Source organism: Chrysemys picta, chromosome 13, assembly GCF_011386835.1.
Source record: "Chrysemys picta bellii isolate R12L10 chromosome 13, ASM1138683v2, whole genome shotgun sequence".
Taxonomy (NCBI): Eukaryota; Metazoa; Chordata; order Testudines; family Emydidae; genus Chrysemys; species Chrysemys picta.
This window is the reverse complement of record NC_088803.1, coordinates 9,411,822-9,428,296: the sequence shown is the minus strand read 5'-3', so window position 1 is coordinate 9,428,296 and position 16,475 is coordinate 9,411,822. Positions and strand designations below refer to the sequence as shown.

Sequence of the window (16,475 nt, the reverse complement as noted above, 5' to 3'; positions counted from 1 at the left end):
TCCGCTCCCACCCGCCCCCGGTCTGCAGTCATGGAGAGAAGCTCATTTGTGCATTGCACTCACTACTCAGCTTCCTCATTTTTCCTAGTCACAGCCAGGACGAGTAATGACAAATCTGGTACAATGCACAAGACAGGAACTCCTTCCTTAGCCCTGCCCTGCCCTGAGAGACAGGGGCCGCAGGAGTGGGGCAGGGCCTTTACCCCGTAAACACACTCACATAAAACTTGTGGTTAGACTGCAGATCTCCTGCCCACAGGATGTCGCAAGGGCCAAGAGTTAACAAGGTTCAAAGTGGGGAGGGACCTTTATGTGGATTATGAGAGCATCTGGGTTTATCAGGCTTAATGTCATTAGATCTTCTTAGACCTTAGTCCTCTAGAGTGAACAGTCCGTTATCACATTTTTGGTCCCCCTGTAGGTACTGTAATCACCTCACCCGTTATCCTGATCTTTGGTAAACTAATAGATTGAGCTCATTGAGTCTCTCATTCTAATCCTTCAATCATTCTCCTAGCTCTTCTCTGACCCCTCTTGATTTATCACCATCCTTCCTGAATTGAGGACACCAGAATTGGATGCAGGATTCCAGCAGCGGTCGCCCCAGTTTCAACTACAGGGGCTAATAACCTCTCTAGTCCCATCCGAGATTTCTGTTTATGCCTCCAAAGGCCACGCTAGCCCTTTTTGCCACGGAGTCGCAGGGGGAGCTCACGGTTTAAAAGATTACTCCCCACGACCGCACAACTTTCACACTTTCCCTGTTCCAGCCATTGCTCAGTACCCCTCGCGGCTCCACTGACCTTATAGTCCTCAGCCTTTGGAGACAGCTGTGTGTTTGAGAATGAGACATATCAAACTGTAGAGAAGGAGACTGGAATGTTCTCTTCAGCTGGGAGCTACTGTTCTGCCTATCTCATAAGTCTAGCTGATATTTAGTCCTGTCTTGAGTGCAGGGGACTGGATTAGAAAACGTTTCGAGGTCCCTTCCACTCCTACAATTCTATAACCACTCGGGCTGGGCAAAAATTTGCCACATAGAACATTTTTTCATCCAGAAATGCAGATTCGGTGATGTCAAAACATTTCATAACTATGTGTGAATTTCATCCTATTTTTCTTTTAGGGAAATGAAACAAAATGGAGAGTTTTGATATTCTCTAAATGAAAGAATGTTTCCTTTCAACATTTCCTTCCATGTTATTTTGTTTTAAATGTCAGAAATGTGTTCAAATGCTCAAAGTTAAAACGAGACATTTTGATTTTCTCTGAACTAAATGGTTCCTTCAATGCTAAATGATTTTTTGCTGTTGTTACTCTTTGGTGTGCCACATATCTTAGAAATGTTCAGTCCAACGCAAAACATTTTCTTTTTGACTTTTTGAACAAAAAAAAATCCATTTTTCAAACAGCTCCGCTCATAATGCAATAAAAAGAGTGAAATTGAAAAACGGCAAATTCAAAACCAGCCAAAAGAAATATTTTTTTTCCGCACAACAGATCATTGGGCTTTGGAACTCATTGCCACAAGACATGGCTGAGGACACAAGTTTAGCAAGATGCAAAGAGGGGGTTGTATGTTTAACAAGAATGGCCAGAACAATGCTAACAAAAAACACTGGAAGGGATATTAAACTTCATGCTTCAGGGCTTAGGCCAATCACTAACTCTGAACCCACAATATATGGGCTCAATGGACGAATGATTGGGTGGGACTCTCTGGCCTGCGTTATCCTACAGAAGGTCAGGGTAAATGATCACAGAAGGTCCCTTCTGACTGGAATTCTTTGCCAAAGGATGTTGTGGAGACAAAGCTTCAGGGCTTAGGCCAATCAGTAACTCAGGAGGAGAGATTATTCCACATCCTCAAGGTCCCATGCAGCTTCTCCTGAAACATCCGCACTGAGACGAGATACTGCGTTGGGCGACCTGGAGTCTGATCCAGGTGGCAATCCCTCTGTTGCTATAGGACTGTGCCCTGGGGTCAGCTGAAGAAGTTCAGTTCCTGGGCAGGTTAGGAAGTGGGCTGGGATGGCTCCAGAGACTGCAAGTTTGGGATGGCATGGGGGTAGGGGTGGGGGCGGGGGCATCTAACCTCTATCACACTCTACTTGCTGCAGCTTTTACTAATTTGTGGGTATTGTGGTCTAGAGCTGTCCTGGCCAGCTTCATGACCTGGGACAAGTCATTTCCACACCCCGTGCCTCAGTTTCCCCATCTGTAAAATGGGGATAATGAGACAGACCTCATGCTTGGAGATTGACTGATGAAAAGCGCTAGGAAATATTATTATTAAACCACTTTTTGCTTCCAGATGGAGCTTCCCTGAAGCCAATGCTGACTGTGAGCCCAGAATATTCCACCTACCGTGTTGGCGATTCTGTTACCTTCACATGCTTAACACCCAAAGGGCACCAGGCCATCCAGTTTCTAAGGGATGGAGCTGAAGTGGACTCTCCAGAGACCCAAAGTCAGCTTCCCCATACCTACAATCTGCCTAATCTAAATGTGCATGACTCCGGGACCTACCACTGTAGGTACTGGACACCTGGGCAGAAGATCCCGTCCAAACTGAGTGATCCTATCACCCTAAATGTCTACGGTGAGTTGATGGTATCAGGTGGTGGGTCTTCCAGCTACAATGGCCCCATCGCTCAGTGGTTAGAGCCTCGCTCTTATAGACTAGGTGTTAGCATTTCAATTGTCACTGGGGCTTGGAAGAATATTTTGTGCTCTACCTCAACCACAATATATGGGCTCAATGGACGAATGATTGGGTGGGACTCTCTGGCCTGCGTTATCCTACAGGAGGTCAGGGTAGATGATCACAGAAGGTCCCTTCTGACTGGAATTCTTTGCCAAAGGATGTTGTGGAGACCAAGACTATAACAGGGTTCAGAAAAGAATTAGATAAGTTCCTGGAGGATAGGTCCATCAATGGCTATTAGCCAGGATGGGCAGGGATAGTGTCCCTAGCCTCTGTTTGCCAGAAGCTGTGAATGGGCAATCACTTGATGATTACCTGTTCTGTTCATTCCCTCTGGGGCACTTGGCATTGGCCACTGTTGGAAGACAGGATACTAGGCCAGATGGACCTTTGGTCTGGCCCAGTGTGGCTGTTCTTCTGTTCCTATGTACAAGACTAAGCTATTCACAGGGCTGGCTGGAAAGTTTCAACCAGAGCTGTTTTTATCGAAGTATCTGGTTTTGTCAAAATCAAAACACCCTGTGGGAATGTCCCAATCTCAGAAAGTTTCAAGAGGAAGCAGAGAGAACTTTACTGTAGGTTGATTTTAGTTATATTTAAAAAGGACCTTGAGAAATTGGAGAATTGCCCTGAAATCCACAAGATGAAATTCGATAAAGACAAGTGCAAAGTGCTACACTTAGATAGTCGTTAGGAAGGGAAAAAAATAAAATGCACAACTACAGAATGGGGAATAACTGGCTAGATGGTAGTACTGCTGAAAAGGATCTGGGGGATATAGTGGATCGCGCATTGAAGATGAATCAAGAATGCGATGCAGTTGAGAAAAAGCCATATATCATTGTGGGGTGGGCAAATATCATTAAAGGAGGGTCATATGTAAGACATGGGAGGTAATTGTCTTGGTCTGCTCGGCACTGGTGAGGCCTCAACTGGAGTACTGCTCCAGTTCAAGACGCCACACTTTAGGAGAGTTGTGGACAAATTGGAAAGAGTCCAGAGGAAAGCAACAAAAATGATGAAAGGTTTAGAAAAATCAGATCCAAGAGGAAAGGTTTAAAAAAACTGGGCATGTTTAGTCTTCAGAAAAGAGGACTGCAGTGAATGGGCTGGAAATATCTGCAAAACAGATAACAATCTGTAGCTATGTTATGGGCTGTGCTAAAGAAGATGGGGATCAATTGTTCTCCATGTCCAGTGAAGGAAGGACAAGAAGTTACGGGCTTAATCTGCAGCAAGGGAAATTAAGGTTAAATAGAAGGAAAAAATGTCTAACTCTAAGAGGAGCTAAGCTCTAGAATCGGCTTCCAGGGCTAGTTGTGGAATCCCCATCACTAGAGGTTTTGAAGGTCAGGATGGACAAACATCCACCTGGGATAGTCTAGGTTTACTTGGTCCTACCGCAGCGCAGGAGGTTGGATTTATGACTTCTCAAGTTTCCTTCCAGTCCAACATTTAGAGGATTCTGTGAAATGTTTCATTTCAATAGTTGTATGCAGTGTCGTTGGAGCAGTGTTGGTCCCAGGACACTGGAGAGACAAGGTGCATGAAGTAATATTGTTTCTTGGATCAACTTCTGTTGGTGAAAGAGAAAAGCTTTCAAGCTACACAGAGCTCTTTGTCTCTTCCACTAACAGACAATTGATCCAATACATGATATTACCTCACCCACCATCTCAGCTAGCAAACCGGGAACCGCAAACAGGGCAATTTGAGAGGGGGAGAAGGAGATCTCCCAGCTGAATGAACAAGATGCGAATACTAACCTTGGGGTGAGTGAGTTTGTTTGACTGCTTGTGTGTTTCTTTCTCTTTCCGTTATTTCAGTTATTTCAGTTACTGGGTCAGGTGGGATTGTGTGTGTCTGGGGCCTCTTTGAGCCTTTGTTCCCTGGATCATCCTTGATCATATTAGATCAGCCTCACTCAACCTTGTGATCACCCTCCCCGTGTGAGTAACGAGGGGGTAGGACTGACCTAGGAGAGAAGGCCTTAAAAGCTGGAGGCTAAGTGACCAAGGGGAGCTAGCGCACAGGGGATTTTGAGAGGGAGGTTGTAGGAGGGAGTTACAATATAGTTTCTATGGTTAGGAAGGGCCGCATCGCCACTGCCAACTCTGCTCCTGTCTCCTCCACCTGCGCCTGTATCCAGACAGACAACCTGACCACGGATACCTCGACCCAGATCCTGGTGTGGACTTGCAAAGAGTGTGGCCTGCATTTCCCACTCACAGAAACCCAGGCGGGGGGGAGCATCTAGTGTGAGAGGTGACGGCTGGTGGAATCTCTCAGGAAGCAGGTGAGTGAGCTGCAGGAGGAGGTGGCTAGGCATCCGTGCCCACGAAGAATTCCTCAAGAGTATTCACATGGAGACATCCAAGGCTGAGGAAGCTATCCAGCTACAGACGACTGCTGTCACACCACCGGGGGAGGAGGATATGGCTCTGTCACAGGGAGGACACTGGCTGCTGGTTACTTCTGGCAGAAGGCAGTACTCCACCCCTACTCCCAAACCACCCACCATGATGATGGAAAATCGATATGCTGGCCTGGCAACGAGCGATGAGGAATCACCCCCAAAGGAGGAGGAGGAGAAGCCATGTATCCCCAAGGCTAGGAGAATCGCAGCCACCACTCCCAGGAGGAAATGTAGGGTAGTGGTGGTTAGTGACTCTCTTCTGAGGGGGACGGAGGCACCCATCTGTTGCCCTGACATGGCATCCCGAGAGGTATGCTGCCTGCCAGGGGCCTGTATCTGAGATCTTACAGAGAGATTGTCGAGGATCATCTGGCCCTCTGACTACTACCCCATGCTACTTATCCATATGGGCACTAATGATACTGTGAGGTAGAGACAGATGCATCCTGGAGGTGAATGCCTGGCTGCAAGGATGGTATTGCAGAGATGGGGTCCACCTATCGAGGAAGGGGAAGAACATATTTGGATACAGACTGGCTAACCTAGTGAGGAGGGCTTTAAACTAGGTTCGAAGGAGGCAGGTGACCAAAACCCACAGGTAAGTCAAGAACATGGAGACCTGGGAGAAGGTTCAGATTTAAGTGGGAGCATGGGCTGTTATAGCAGGGATAAAGGAGATACGAGACAGAACTGGGGGAAGAATCAAATCAGTATCTTAGATGTCTGTATAGTAATGCGAGAAGTATGAGGAAGAAGCAGGATGAGCTCAAAATGCTAGTAAATAAACACAACTCTGACACAGTTGGCATCACAGAGACCTGGTGGGATAATACGCATGACTGGAATATTGGTATAGAAGGGTACAGCTTGCTCAGGAAGGACAGGCAGGGAAAAAAGGGAGGAGGTGTTGCCTTATATATTAAAAATGTATACACTTGAACTGAGGTTGAGATGGAAATAGGAGACAGACTTGTTGAAAGGCTCTGGGTAAGGATAAAAGGGGTAAAAACCAAGGGTGATGTCATGGTGGGGCTCTGCTACAGACCACCTAACCAGGAAGAAGAGGTGGATGAGGCTTTCTTTAAACAACTGACAATATCATCCAAAGCACAGGACTTGGTGGTGATGGGGGTCTTCAGCTACTCAGACATCTGTTGGGAAAATAACACAGCAGGGCACATATTATCCAGTAAGTTCTTGGAATGTATTGGTGACAATTTTTTATTTCAGAAGGTGGAGAAAGCTACTAGGGGAGAGGCTGTTCTAGACTTGATTTTGACAGATAGGGAGGAACTGGTTGAGAATTTGAAAGTGGAAGGCAGCTTGGGTGAAACGATCATGAATGACAGCGTTAATGATTCTAAGGAATGGTAGGAGGGAGAACAGCAAAATAATGACAATGGGTTTCAAGAAGGCAGACTTTAGCTAACTCAGGGAGTTTTGGTAGGTAGGATCCCATGGAAAGCAAATCTAAGGGGAAACACAATTGAAGACAGTTGGCAGTTTTTCAAAGAGACATTCTTAAGGGCACAAGAGCAAACTATCCCACTGTGTAGGAAAGATAGGAAGTATGGCAAAAGACCACCCTGGCTAAACCAGGAGATCTTCAATGATCTAAAATAATTTAAAAAAAAATGTCCTACAAAAAGTGGAAATTAGGTCAAATTACAAAGGATGAATATAAACAAATAACACAAGTATGTAGGGACAAAATTAGAAAGGTCAAGGCAGAAATCGAGATCAAACCTACTAGAGACATAAAGCGTAACAAGAAATCATTCTACAAATACATTAGAAGCAAGAGGAAGACTAAGGACAGGGTAGGCCCGTTACTCAATGAGGGGAGAAAAACAATAACAATGTGGAAATGGCAGAGGTGCTTAATGACTTCTTTGTTTCGGTTTTCCCCAAGAAGGTTGGTGGTGATTGGACATCTAACATAGTGAATGCCAGTGAAAATGAGGTAGGATCAGAAGAGGCTAAAATAGGGAAAGAACAAATTAAAAATTACTTAGACAAGTTAGATGTCTTCAACTAACCAGATGAAATGCATCCTAGAATACTCAAGGAGCTTACTGAGGAGATATCTGAGCCATTAGTGATTATCTTTGAAAAGGCATGGAAGACAGGAGAGATTCCAGAAGACTGGAAAGGGGCAAATATAGTGCCCATCTATAAAAAGGGGAATAAGGACAATTACAGACCAGTCAACTTAACTTCTGTACCCGGAAAGATAATGGAGCAAATAATTAAGCAATCAATTTGCCAACATCTTAAAGATAATAAGGTGATAAGTAAGAGTCAGCATGGATTTGTCAAGAACAAATCATGTCAAACCACCTTGATAGCTTTCCTTGACAGGGTTACAAGTCTTGTAGATGGGGGGAAGCGTGGTATATCTTGACTAGACAAACAAACTAGAGAAATGCAATCTAGATGGAGCTACTATAAGGTGGGTGCAAAATTGGTTGGAAAACCATTCCCAGAGAGTAGTTATCAGTGGTTCACAGACATGCTGGAAGAACATAACAATTGGGGTCCCGCAGGGATCAGTTCTGGGTCAGGTTCTGTTCAATGTCTTCATCAATGATTTAGATAATGGCAGAGAGGGTACAGTTATAATGTTTGTGGATGATACCAAGCTGGGAGGGGTTGCAAGTGCTTTGGAGGATAGGATTAAAATTCAAAATGATCTGGACAAACTGGAGAAATGGTCTGAAGTAAATAGGATGAAATTCAATAAGGGCAAATGCAAAGTACTCAATTTAAGAAGGCACAATCAGTTGCTAGGGTGACCAGATGTCCTGATTTTATAGGGACGGTCCCGATTTTTGGGTCTTTTTCTTATATAGGTTCCTATTACCCCCCACTCCCTGTCCCGATTTTTCACATTTGCTGTCTGGTCACCCTATCAGTTGCACACATACAAAATGGGAAATGATTGCCTAGGAAGTACTACGGAAAGGGATCTGTGGGTCATAGTGGACCACAAGCTAAATATAAGTCAACAGTGTAATGCTGTTGCAAAAAAAGCAAACATCATTCTGGGATGTTGTAAGCAAGACACGAGAAGTAATTCTTCCACTTTACTCTGCACTGATTAGGCCTCAACTGTAGTATTGTATCCAGTTCTGGGTGCCACACTTCAGGAAGGATGTGGACAAATTGGAGAGAGTCCAAAGAAGACCGACTAAATGATTAAAGGTCTAGAAAACATGACCTATGAGAGAAGATTGAAAAAACTGGATTTGTTTAGTCTGGAAAAGAGAAGATTGAGAGGGACATGAGAACAGTTTTCAAGTATATAAAAGGTTGTTACAAGGATGAGGGAGAAAAATTGGTTCTCTTAACCTCTGAGGATAGGACAAGAAACAATGGGCATGAATTGCAGCAAGAGAGATTTAGGTTGGACATTAAGAAAAACTTCCTACCTGTCAGGGGGGTTAAGCACTGGAATAAATTGCTCAGGGAGGTGGTGGAATCTCCATCATTGGGGATTTTTAAGAGCAGGTTAGACAAACACCTGTCAGGAATGGTCTAAATAATACTTCATCCTGCCATGAGTGCAGGGGACTGGACTAGATGACCTTTCAAGGTCCCTTCCAGTCCTATGATTCAAAGATTCTCTCTCCATACTTATAAATGAGAGTATTCATTTGTGTCTGGAAAACTTTCTTCCAACTTTTGCCCAATGGAAAAAGGTAACAAAGTGGTGAGTTAAGAAAATGTGGAGGAAAACTCAATGGTTTTGAAACAAACATTTTCAAAATATTGGATGTTTTAATACTGATTTTTTTCATTTTGGGAGGAAAAACCCTCAGGTTTTATTTCCAGTTTTTTCCTTATTATGAAATAATTTCAGAAAATGAAAAAAAACATCATTAGAAATTATTTTCTTTCCATTTAAATAAAAAAAACAACAACCCCACTTTCCAATGAAATAAATCCATTCAGTGGAAAATGTTCTAACAAGAACCATACTACATATTCTTGAGCGCCATCTAGTGGTGTTTTATCTGTTAACTAACTGTATCTCCAGACACAGAGTGCTCTGGTAATGGGAACTGGGGGATGAACATTTTTCAGAGACAACTTCATGCTCCCCACATCGCTGCTTCTCTTGAGATACATCCCTTGGAGAGGAATCAGCTCCTGTTGAGCTATCACAAGATCTGTTTCTTAGGGGATAGTTCACTGGCTATGGGGCGGGAACCAAACTGTGGGGTTGTTTGTACCAGTGTATCGGGTATAACTTTGAGTCACTCTCTTTTCACTAACCCCTCTGCTCCTATTCCAGACCGACCACCACCCCCCTCACTCTCTCTGGACCCCCCCTGCCTCGAGTACCTGCTGGGGGAACAGGCAACGCTCAGCTGCACAGATCCCAAAGTCGGGGAGGTGACAGGATACAGATTCTACAATGAAAGAAGTGGGGAGATCTCCAGCTATAAACCTGACCCAAGCGGGGGAGCCAAACTGGGCTTCCTTGCACTTCACATGGCTGATGCTGGATCATATACATGCAAATACTGGAGAGCACAGTCTGGGCAAGAGATACTGTCAGTGGGAAGCCAACCGGTCTCTGTTTCAGTGCTGGGTGAGTCCCCCATTCATGCTGCTCTTTGATGGAGCTGGAGGATGGGTGGGGAAAGCTGATCCCATTTCACTGAGGATTTCCATAGTTCAAAATCTGGTTTCATTCCAGTTTGGAACAAAAGCCAAGAATTTCAAAGTTCTCCCTTGAAGGGAATGGAGCTGCGACTCTGGGGCAATCCACCGGGTGAGCCCGGAAGCCCTGGGAGCTAAATCTTCCAAGGCCTCAGCTCCTCATTTACCAAGAAGCTGGAGCCCATGCTGGGTGGGAAAACTGGAAGGAAGCCAGGTCATTTCTCATGGAACTCGGCCTGGGTTCCATCAGAACTTGGTTGAAATATAACCGTCTGCGTGAAACATTTCAATTGTCACAAATTGGCAATTTCCAGTTAAACACCTGTTTAGTTGGAATTCTTCTGACCAGCTGTAGGAGTGAGTGTTACTAAACTGAGGTTATGTCCCATCCAGCAGAGTAAGCCTATCTCCATAGCACTAGAGGGTGAGATCATGTTATTGGGGTGAAATTGACCCTGCAGAACTAGTTTCTGCTCATTAGCCTCTCTCCAGAGTTTCTCCTCTTTCCTCTCCAGAACCTGGTAAGAATTCTTTCCTGATCTGTGATTTCCCCCCTCCCCACTCCTTCCATTCTCTGAGTCTCTCAAATTGGGCCCAAAATAGCCAACATGACCACCTAACAGCCTCTCCATAGAGCCAATGGGCAGACCCAAGCCACTTAACATGGCAACCCAACTGCCAACATGATTGCCAACCAACCAACAATATGACTGCCTAATATGGCCTTTCAATATGGCCAATGATCAAAATTTGAGGGGCATATCATGGAAACGCAACTGCCAACATGGCAACCCAACAGCCAACAATATGTTTCACAAAAGGGACAATGGCCAAAACCAAGCAGCCCAAGATTGGCACCCAAGTGACAACATGACTTGCCAATTGCCAGCAACATGGCTGATCAATATGCTGGCCAATGTCTAGCAATATGGTCTCCAATAGTACCAAAGATAGGGCTGTCTAATGTGACCGCCTTAATTGGCTACTCCAGCTCACTGCAGAATCCAATAGGACCTTTCAACTGAGAGTCATCCTGGCCACAGAGAGTGGGCCTTATGTATGTGCTCAATGCTTTCCCATTGATGAAGGTCTTCATGGACACCAGGGAGTTGGGCAATGCTGGTGGCAATGGAAAGACAATGACTCGGAAGGGATTGCAATTTATTTCCAGTCTCTTGGGTCCCAGAGACCCCAAAGTCCCTCTGAATAAAACCATTTCACCTCTTTAATCTCCTCCTCTAGCCTGGTGTCCCACACCACATGAGACCTGCCTCTGCTAACCCCTTCCTTTTGCTGCTCCCCTCAGATCCTCCTTCCCAACCGGCCCTGAGCCTGGATCCCCCATCTGGCGTAATTAAGGAAGGGCTCCCCCTGCTGATCACCTGCACGGCCCCTAGGGACACCGGTGAGCAAAGGTTCCACTTCTACAAGGATGGAGCTGAGTTCATCCCTGGGAACACACAGTCTCAGATCAACACCACGGGGCCAGGGCCTGATTCTATGAATGTCTCTGTGCTCAGCATCCCACGGGCCAGTCCCGACATCACTGGGAAATTCACCTGCGGGTATGAGGAGAAAGTGTGCCGGAAGTGGGTCCCGTCCCCCAGGAGCCAGGCTGTGACCATCACCGTGACAGGTGAGGAAACTCCTGCTTCCTAACTACCAAGATAAAGACTCCCCCATCAATGCCACATGATGCAAAGAGAGAGCAGAGAACACAATGAGCGTATTGGGGAAACGTGCAGTATTAGGGACAGAACCTGGCGGCACCCACTGATCCCACAGCCCGGCCCCCTGCCCTTGTATAACAACGGAAGTCTCTTGTCACTGCAGCAGCGTTAATACTTGTATATTCTGTGCGGCCATCCACACCACGGAGTGACTCACACACCTGGAGAGCTGGCTGCATTTCCTCCACCAGGGGGCAGCACGTACCTGCACCTGCACACACACATTGAGGGAGAGAGAGAGAAAGAGTCTCAATCCCTCCTTTAGGGGGCAGCAGATAACCAAATACAAGATTCAGTGCATCATTTCACAGGGGAATTCTTTTCTCTCCTGTCTCTGCAGCGGACAAAGTTTTCCTGCTCCGGTTCCTGGTGGTGGGTGGCTCCTTCTTCATCATCAATGGCCTCATCTTCCTCATCTCCCACTGCTGCTTGTAGCACACAGGTAACTGGTTAAGGCGGCAGCTCTGATGCATGGACTGTTCCCATGAAAATAACCCTTTAGCGGCCTCAAATGTCCCCTGCCCCCCGCACCCCTCCAGAATTTCAGCTCAGAACAGTGGGTTTAAGGGGAAGTCTGGGACCTGTGAGAAATAACCAACCCTCTGACCTGCAGACAATCCTAGTGTCATAAATAGAAAGGGAAGGGTAACAACCTGTATGTATGCAGTGACATCAAATCCCTCCTGGCCAGAGGTACAGAATCTCTTACCTGTAAGGGGTTAATCAGTTCAATTAACCTAGTTGGCACCTGACCAGAAGGACCAATGGGGAAAGAAAATACTTTCAAATCTGGGGGCGGGGGGGGGGGGGAAGGTTTTGTTTGCGCTCTCTTTGTTCGTTAGCTCTCGGGACAGAGAGAGAGACCAAGCAGGTAAACCAGCTTCTGAAGAGATATCTTAAATGCGGCAGCTCTGATGCATGGACTGTTCCCAAGAAAATAAACCTTTAGAGGTCTCAAAAGTCCACCCCCACCCCATTTTCAGCTCAGAGCAGTGGGTTTACAGGGGAAATCTGCGACCTGTGAGATATCACCAACTCTCTGAGCTGCAGGCAATCCTAATGCCAGTGACCGAGACATGGGCAGTTGTGGCCAGTGGCTAGAGCAGCCATCAGGAATTGGAGGCAAGGGTCAGAACTGGAGTCAGAGGCCAAGGGGCAGAGCCAAGGTCAGGAATCGGAGCAGGACCATGCAACAGCCGTGCATGAAATGGGGACATGGAGGCTATTGCATCCATTGGAACCTGGAGGAGGAATTGTCAGGAGATGAAAGCTATGAATGAAAAATGCCAGGGGATCCAGAATGACCATGAGTGGTGGTGAAGGTGGTTTGCATGGTGAAGCGACCCCCAGCAGCACACTGGGGTATTACAGTCAGGAAGGACTCAATTGGGACAGCACCCCGTACCGAGCCCCCAACACACTCCCTGCAGCATAGCGCCAACTAGCACCTCAGTGGGGTACAAACAGGACAGCACCTCTACTGAGGGTCTGCACCACACTGCTCCCTGCACCATAGCGCCCCCTAGAGCTGCTCAGGGGAATTGGGGCCTGAACAGACTCAAAGAAGAGAGCGCCCCTAGTGAGTCCTCCCACACCCTGCTCTCTTCAATTTTTTGCCTCCGAATGTGGCTCTAGCCAACCCTGTTTAGCTGGGGGGTGTTTCTGAGTTCCCAACCCTGGGGCAGGAGAGCAGTAGCTGAAGCGCACTGGGTGGTGAGGCAGAGAGGGCTAAAGAATGCTCATTGCTTCTTGCGTTTGTGTTCCCAGGGTCTGCAGGACGCTCCCAGGCAGAATCGGGTAGGGGATTTTGGATCAATAAAAGGCTCCCGGCTGTTCTCAGGCTCTCCGTTTCACGATGCAGTCCGTTTCTTTGGTGAATGCCGTGGGCCAAGAATTCTCCATGCTCCCATCTGTGTCCTTCTATGGGTGAAAGGGTTCTTCAGAGGCTGCACGCCCAGGGGTTAGAGCAGGGGAGAGGGATAGCTCAGTGGTTCGAGCATTGGCCTGCTAAACCCAGGGTTGTGAGTTCAATCCTTGAGGGGGCCACTTGGGGATCTGGGGCAAAATCAGTACTTGGTCCTGCTAGTGAAGGCAGGGGGCTGGACTCAATGACCTTTCAAGGTCCCTTCCAGTTCTAGGAGATGGGATATCTTAATTAATTAATTTATTTATTTATTTAAGCCACTTAGGATCTGTTTCCAGTTCTGTGACAGAAAGGAGGTCTACTGGGTTGGCGCAGGCAGGGCTGGCAGCCAGGACCCCTGGGTTGTGTTCCAAGCTCTGGGAAGGGAATGGGGTCTAGTAGTTGAAGCAAGGGGGGCTGGGAACCAGGATTCCCAGTTCTATCCTGAGCTCTGGGAGGGGCATGGGGGTACTTGGTCACCTAATTGGTCTCAGATGCCCCAGGCTATGGCCCTTGGGTTTCCCAGACACTCTAACAATGGCTGGTTCTCACACACTTTACCAGACCTCTGTCAGGGCTTGGCTACACTTGCAAGTTAAAGTGCATTAAATGAGCCCCGGCACCCTAACTCCTGAGGTGGCCACACTGGCAAGGCACTTAGAGCGCCTGGACCCCGCGGCTGGAGTGCCCCGGTAATCCACCTCCATGAGAAGCATAGAGCTTGCTGCGCCCCGGCTGGAGCACCGGGGTGTCAGTGTGGATGACGTGTTGCATTACTGCGCTGTGATTGGCCTCCGGAAATGTCCCACAATCCCTTGAAGTCAAGTGGCCGCTCTGGTCATTGTTTTGAATTCGGCTGCAGGCGTGCGGCTGTCCCCTTTCAAAGCTCCATTTCTGACAGCCGGCTGCTTATCTGCTCCGGGACACAGCAAACCATCACTGTGGAATGCTCCTGCTGCTGAGGCAGGCGTTTGTGCATGTGTGTGTGTGAGAGAGGTGAGGGGGTGGGGGCTGATGTCGGGGTTTCCCCCTGCCATTGTCTGAACTTACAGGACAGCATGCTGACACACTGCCCCCTAAAACACAGGGTCTCTCCCCCCACATACACACAACACACTCCCTGTCGCACTCCACTCCGCCATTTGAGAAGCACGCTGCAGCCACTTGCACACTGGGATAGCTACCGCAATGCACTGCTCTCTGTAGCGTTGCAAGAGCTGCTAATGTGGCCACATCACTGCACTTGCGGCTGACAGTGTGAACGCACGACAGCGCTTTCCCTGCTGCTGTTTCCAAGGGCTGGTTTAACTCCCGGCGCTCTACATCTGCAAGTGCAGCCATAGCCTTTGACTCAGGAAAATGCTCCCACGAGTTCCCTGGCACATGGTTCTCTCCCCAGCTCCAGGAGGGGAGTGGGGTCTAGTGGTTAGAGCAGTGGAGGGCTGGGAGCCAGGACTTGGGTATTGCAGGGAACTCCTTCCTCATTCTGCCGCAAACAGCAGGTGACCTCATTAGTGGCTAATCACTGAGATCTGTTAATCTCTGAAGCCAGAACAGCCCTTGTCCCTCTCACTTGGCCAACCACTTTGTGCATTATCTGCAGCCCCTGCTCGGCCTTTGTCTGGCAACGCCAAGAATGAGGCAGCTACCCACACGCCTCCCCTGTGGTCCTACATAGGCACCTGAGAAACCTTCTCCGGTTAAGGGGCTTGCAAAGGGGTTGACTCACTGTGAGAGCGCCTTCTCATGGCTAGGTGGGGCGTAGCAGCTGCCTGTCACCCTGGCACCCCCTGCTGATGTCCCTCGGCCAGGTCACGCTATTGATGTCCACCCTTTTTGGGGTAACAAGTGGCAGCAACTGAAAGACCAACCAAAGTAACTCTGAGACCTTATGTCGGATCTCTGGTCCCTGTGGTCAGCACATCCCTGCGGGCTCCGGAGTGTGCTTAGCCCCTTAAATCAGGGGTCTTCACGCCACTGTCCCAGGGCTGGGTGGGCAACCTGGCCCTGTCTGCTGCAAGCCAAGGTCTGCACCTGTCTCCACGCCTTGGGGCTGCTTTCCCACAGGTTTCTTCCTGCCCAGCCTCTCTCCAGCTTTCCTCCCACGGCTTCTCCAGCTTGACCCTTCTTTCAGCATCCCTGGGCTCATTCTCCCCCCTACACAGGTTTTTGTCATGTCCCTAACTCTGAGAGGGGAGTTGGGTCTAGTGGTTTGAGCACTGAGGGCTAGGACCCAGGCCTCCTTGGACCAACACCCCCTATCTAAGCCTCCCTTCTCCTTGTCCCCAACTGCTCCCTCCTGAGACCCCCCACCCTAACTGCCCCCCTAGGATCCCACCCCCTACCTGTCCCCTGACTGCCCCGACCCCATCCACACCCCCACCCCCTGAGAGACCCCCAGAACCCCCGACCCATCCAACCCTCCCTGTCCCTTGACTGCCCCCAGGATCCCCCGCCCCTTCTCCAACCCCATGTCCCTCTTACCGTGCCGCTCAGAGCAGCGCGCAGCCCCATTCCCCCAGAGTGCTGCCGGTGCGGCGCGCTGAGGCTGCACGGGAGGAGAGGGGGAGAGCAGGGGAGGGGCTCTGGCTCCTGGAGGCCCCGATGTGAGTGGCTCAATCCGGCCGGGCCGCCCTGTCAGCCGTGCCGCGCTCTGCATTGGGAGGGAAATCCCGGACCTTTTGAGAGTTTTACAAATTCCTCCCGGATGGCTATTTAAATCCCCAAAAGCCGGACATGTCTCTGAAAATACGGACGTATGGTAGGTAACTCTAGAATGGGGAACAAGTATGGCCAAGGAGTAGAAGGCTTTGCCCAGATAGCCCCTTCAGAAGACATCCCCAGACTGGATTAGGGATACTGGTGTGACGTCACCTTGCAGCCCCCAAAGAAAGAATTGGGTGGACAAAATGGACGGTGCCCCTCTCCATCTGAAGCCTAGCAAGGGAGGTACGTGGATCCCACTAGAATTGAAAATGAAAAGTAAGGGACGGGGAGGCTCTACTAGACTGGGCAGCTTTAGATACAGTACCAGGCACTTAGGAGGTTTTC

At 48.3% G+C, this 16,475-nt stretch overlaps 1 protein-coding gene across 1 annotated transcript; it reads left to right on the top strand.

Moving 5' to 3' along the window:
• Window positions 1–2,317: 2,317 nt before the first annotated feature.
• Window positions 2,318–11,975, top strand: LOC135975076 (alpha-1B-glycoprotein-like). Its single transcript, XM_065565117.1, has 4 exons — window positions 2,318–2,602; window positions 9,421–9,720; window positions 11,098–11,427; window positions 11,862–11,975. Exons 1-4 carry the CDS (start codon window positions 2,335–2,337, stop codon window positions 11,954–11,956), a joined length of 993 nt encoding a protein of 330 aa, XP_065421189.1. The 5' UTR covers window positions 2,318–2,334; the 3' UTR covers window positions 11,957–11,975.
• Window positions 11,976–16,475: the final 4,500 nt, after the last annotated feature.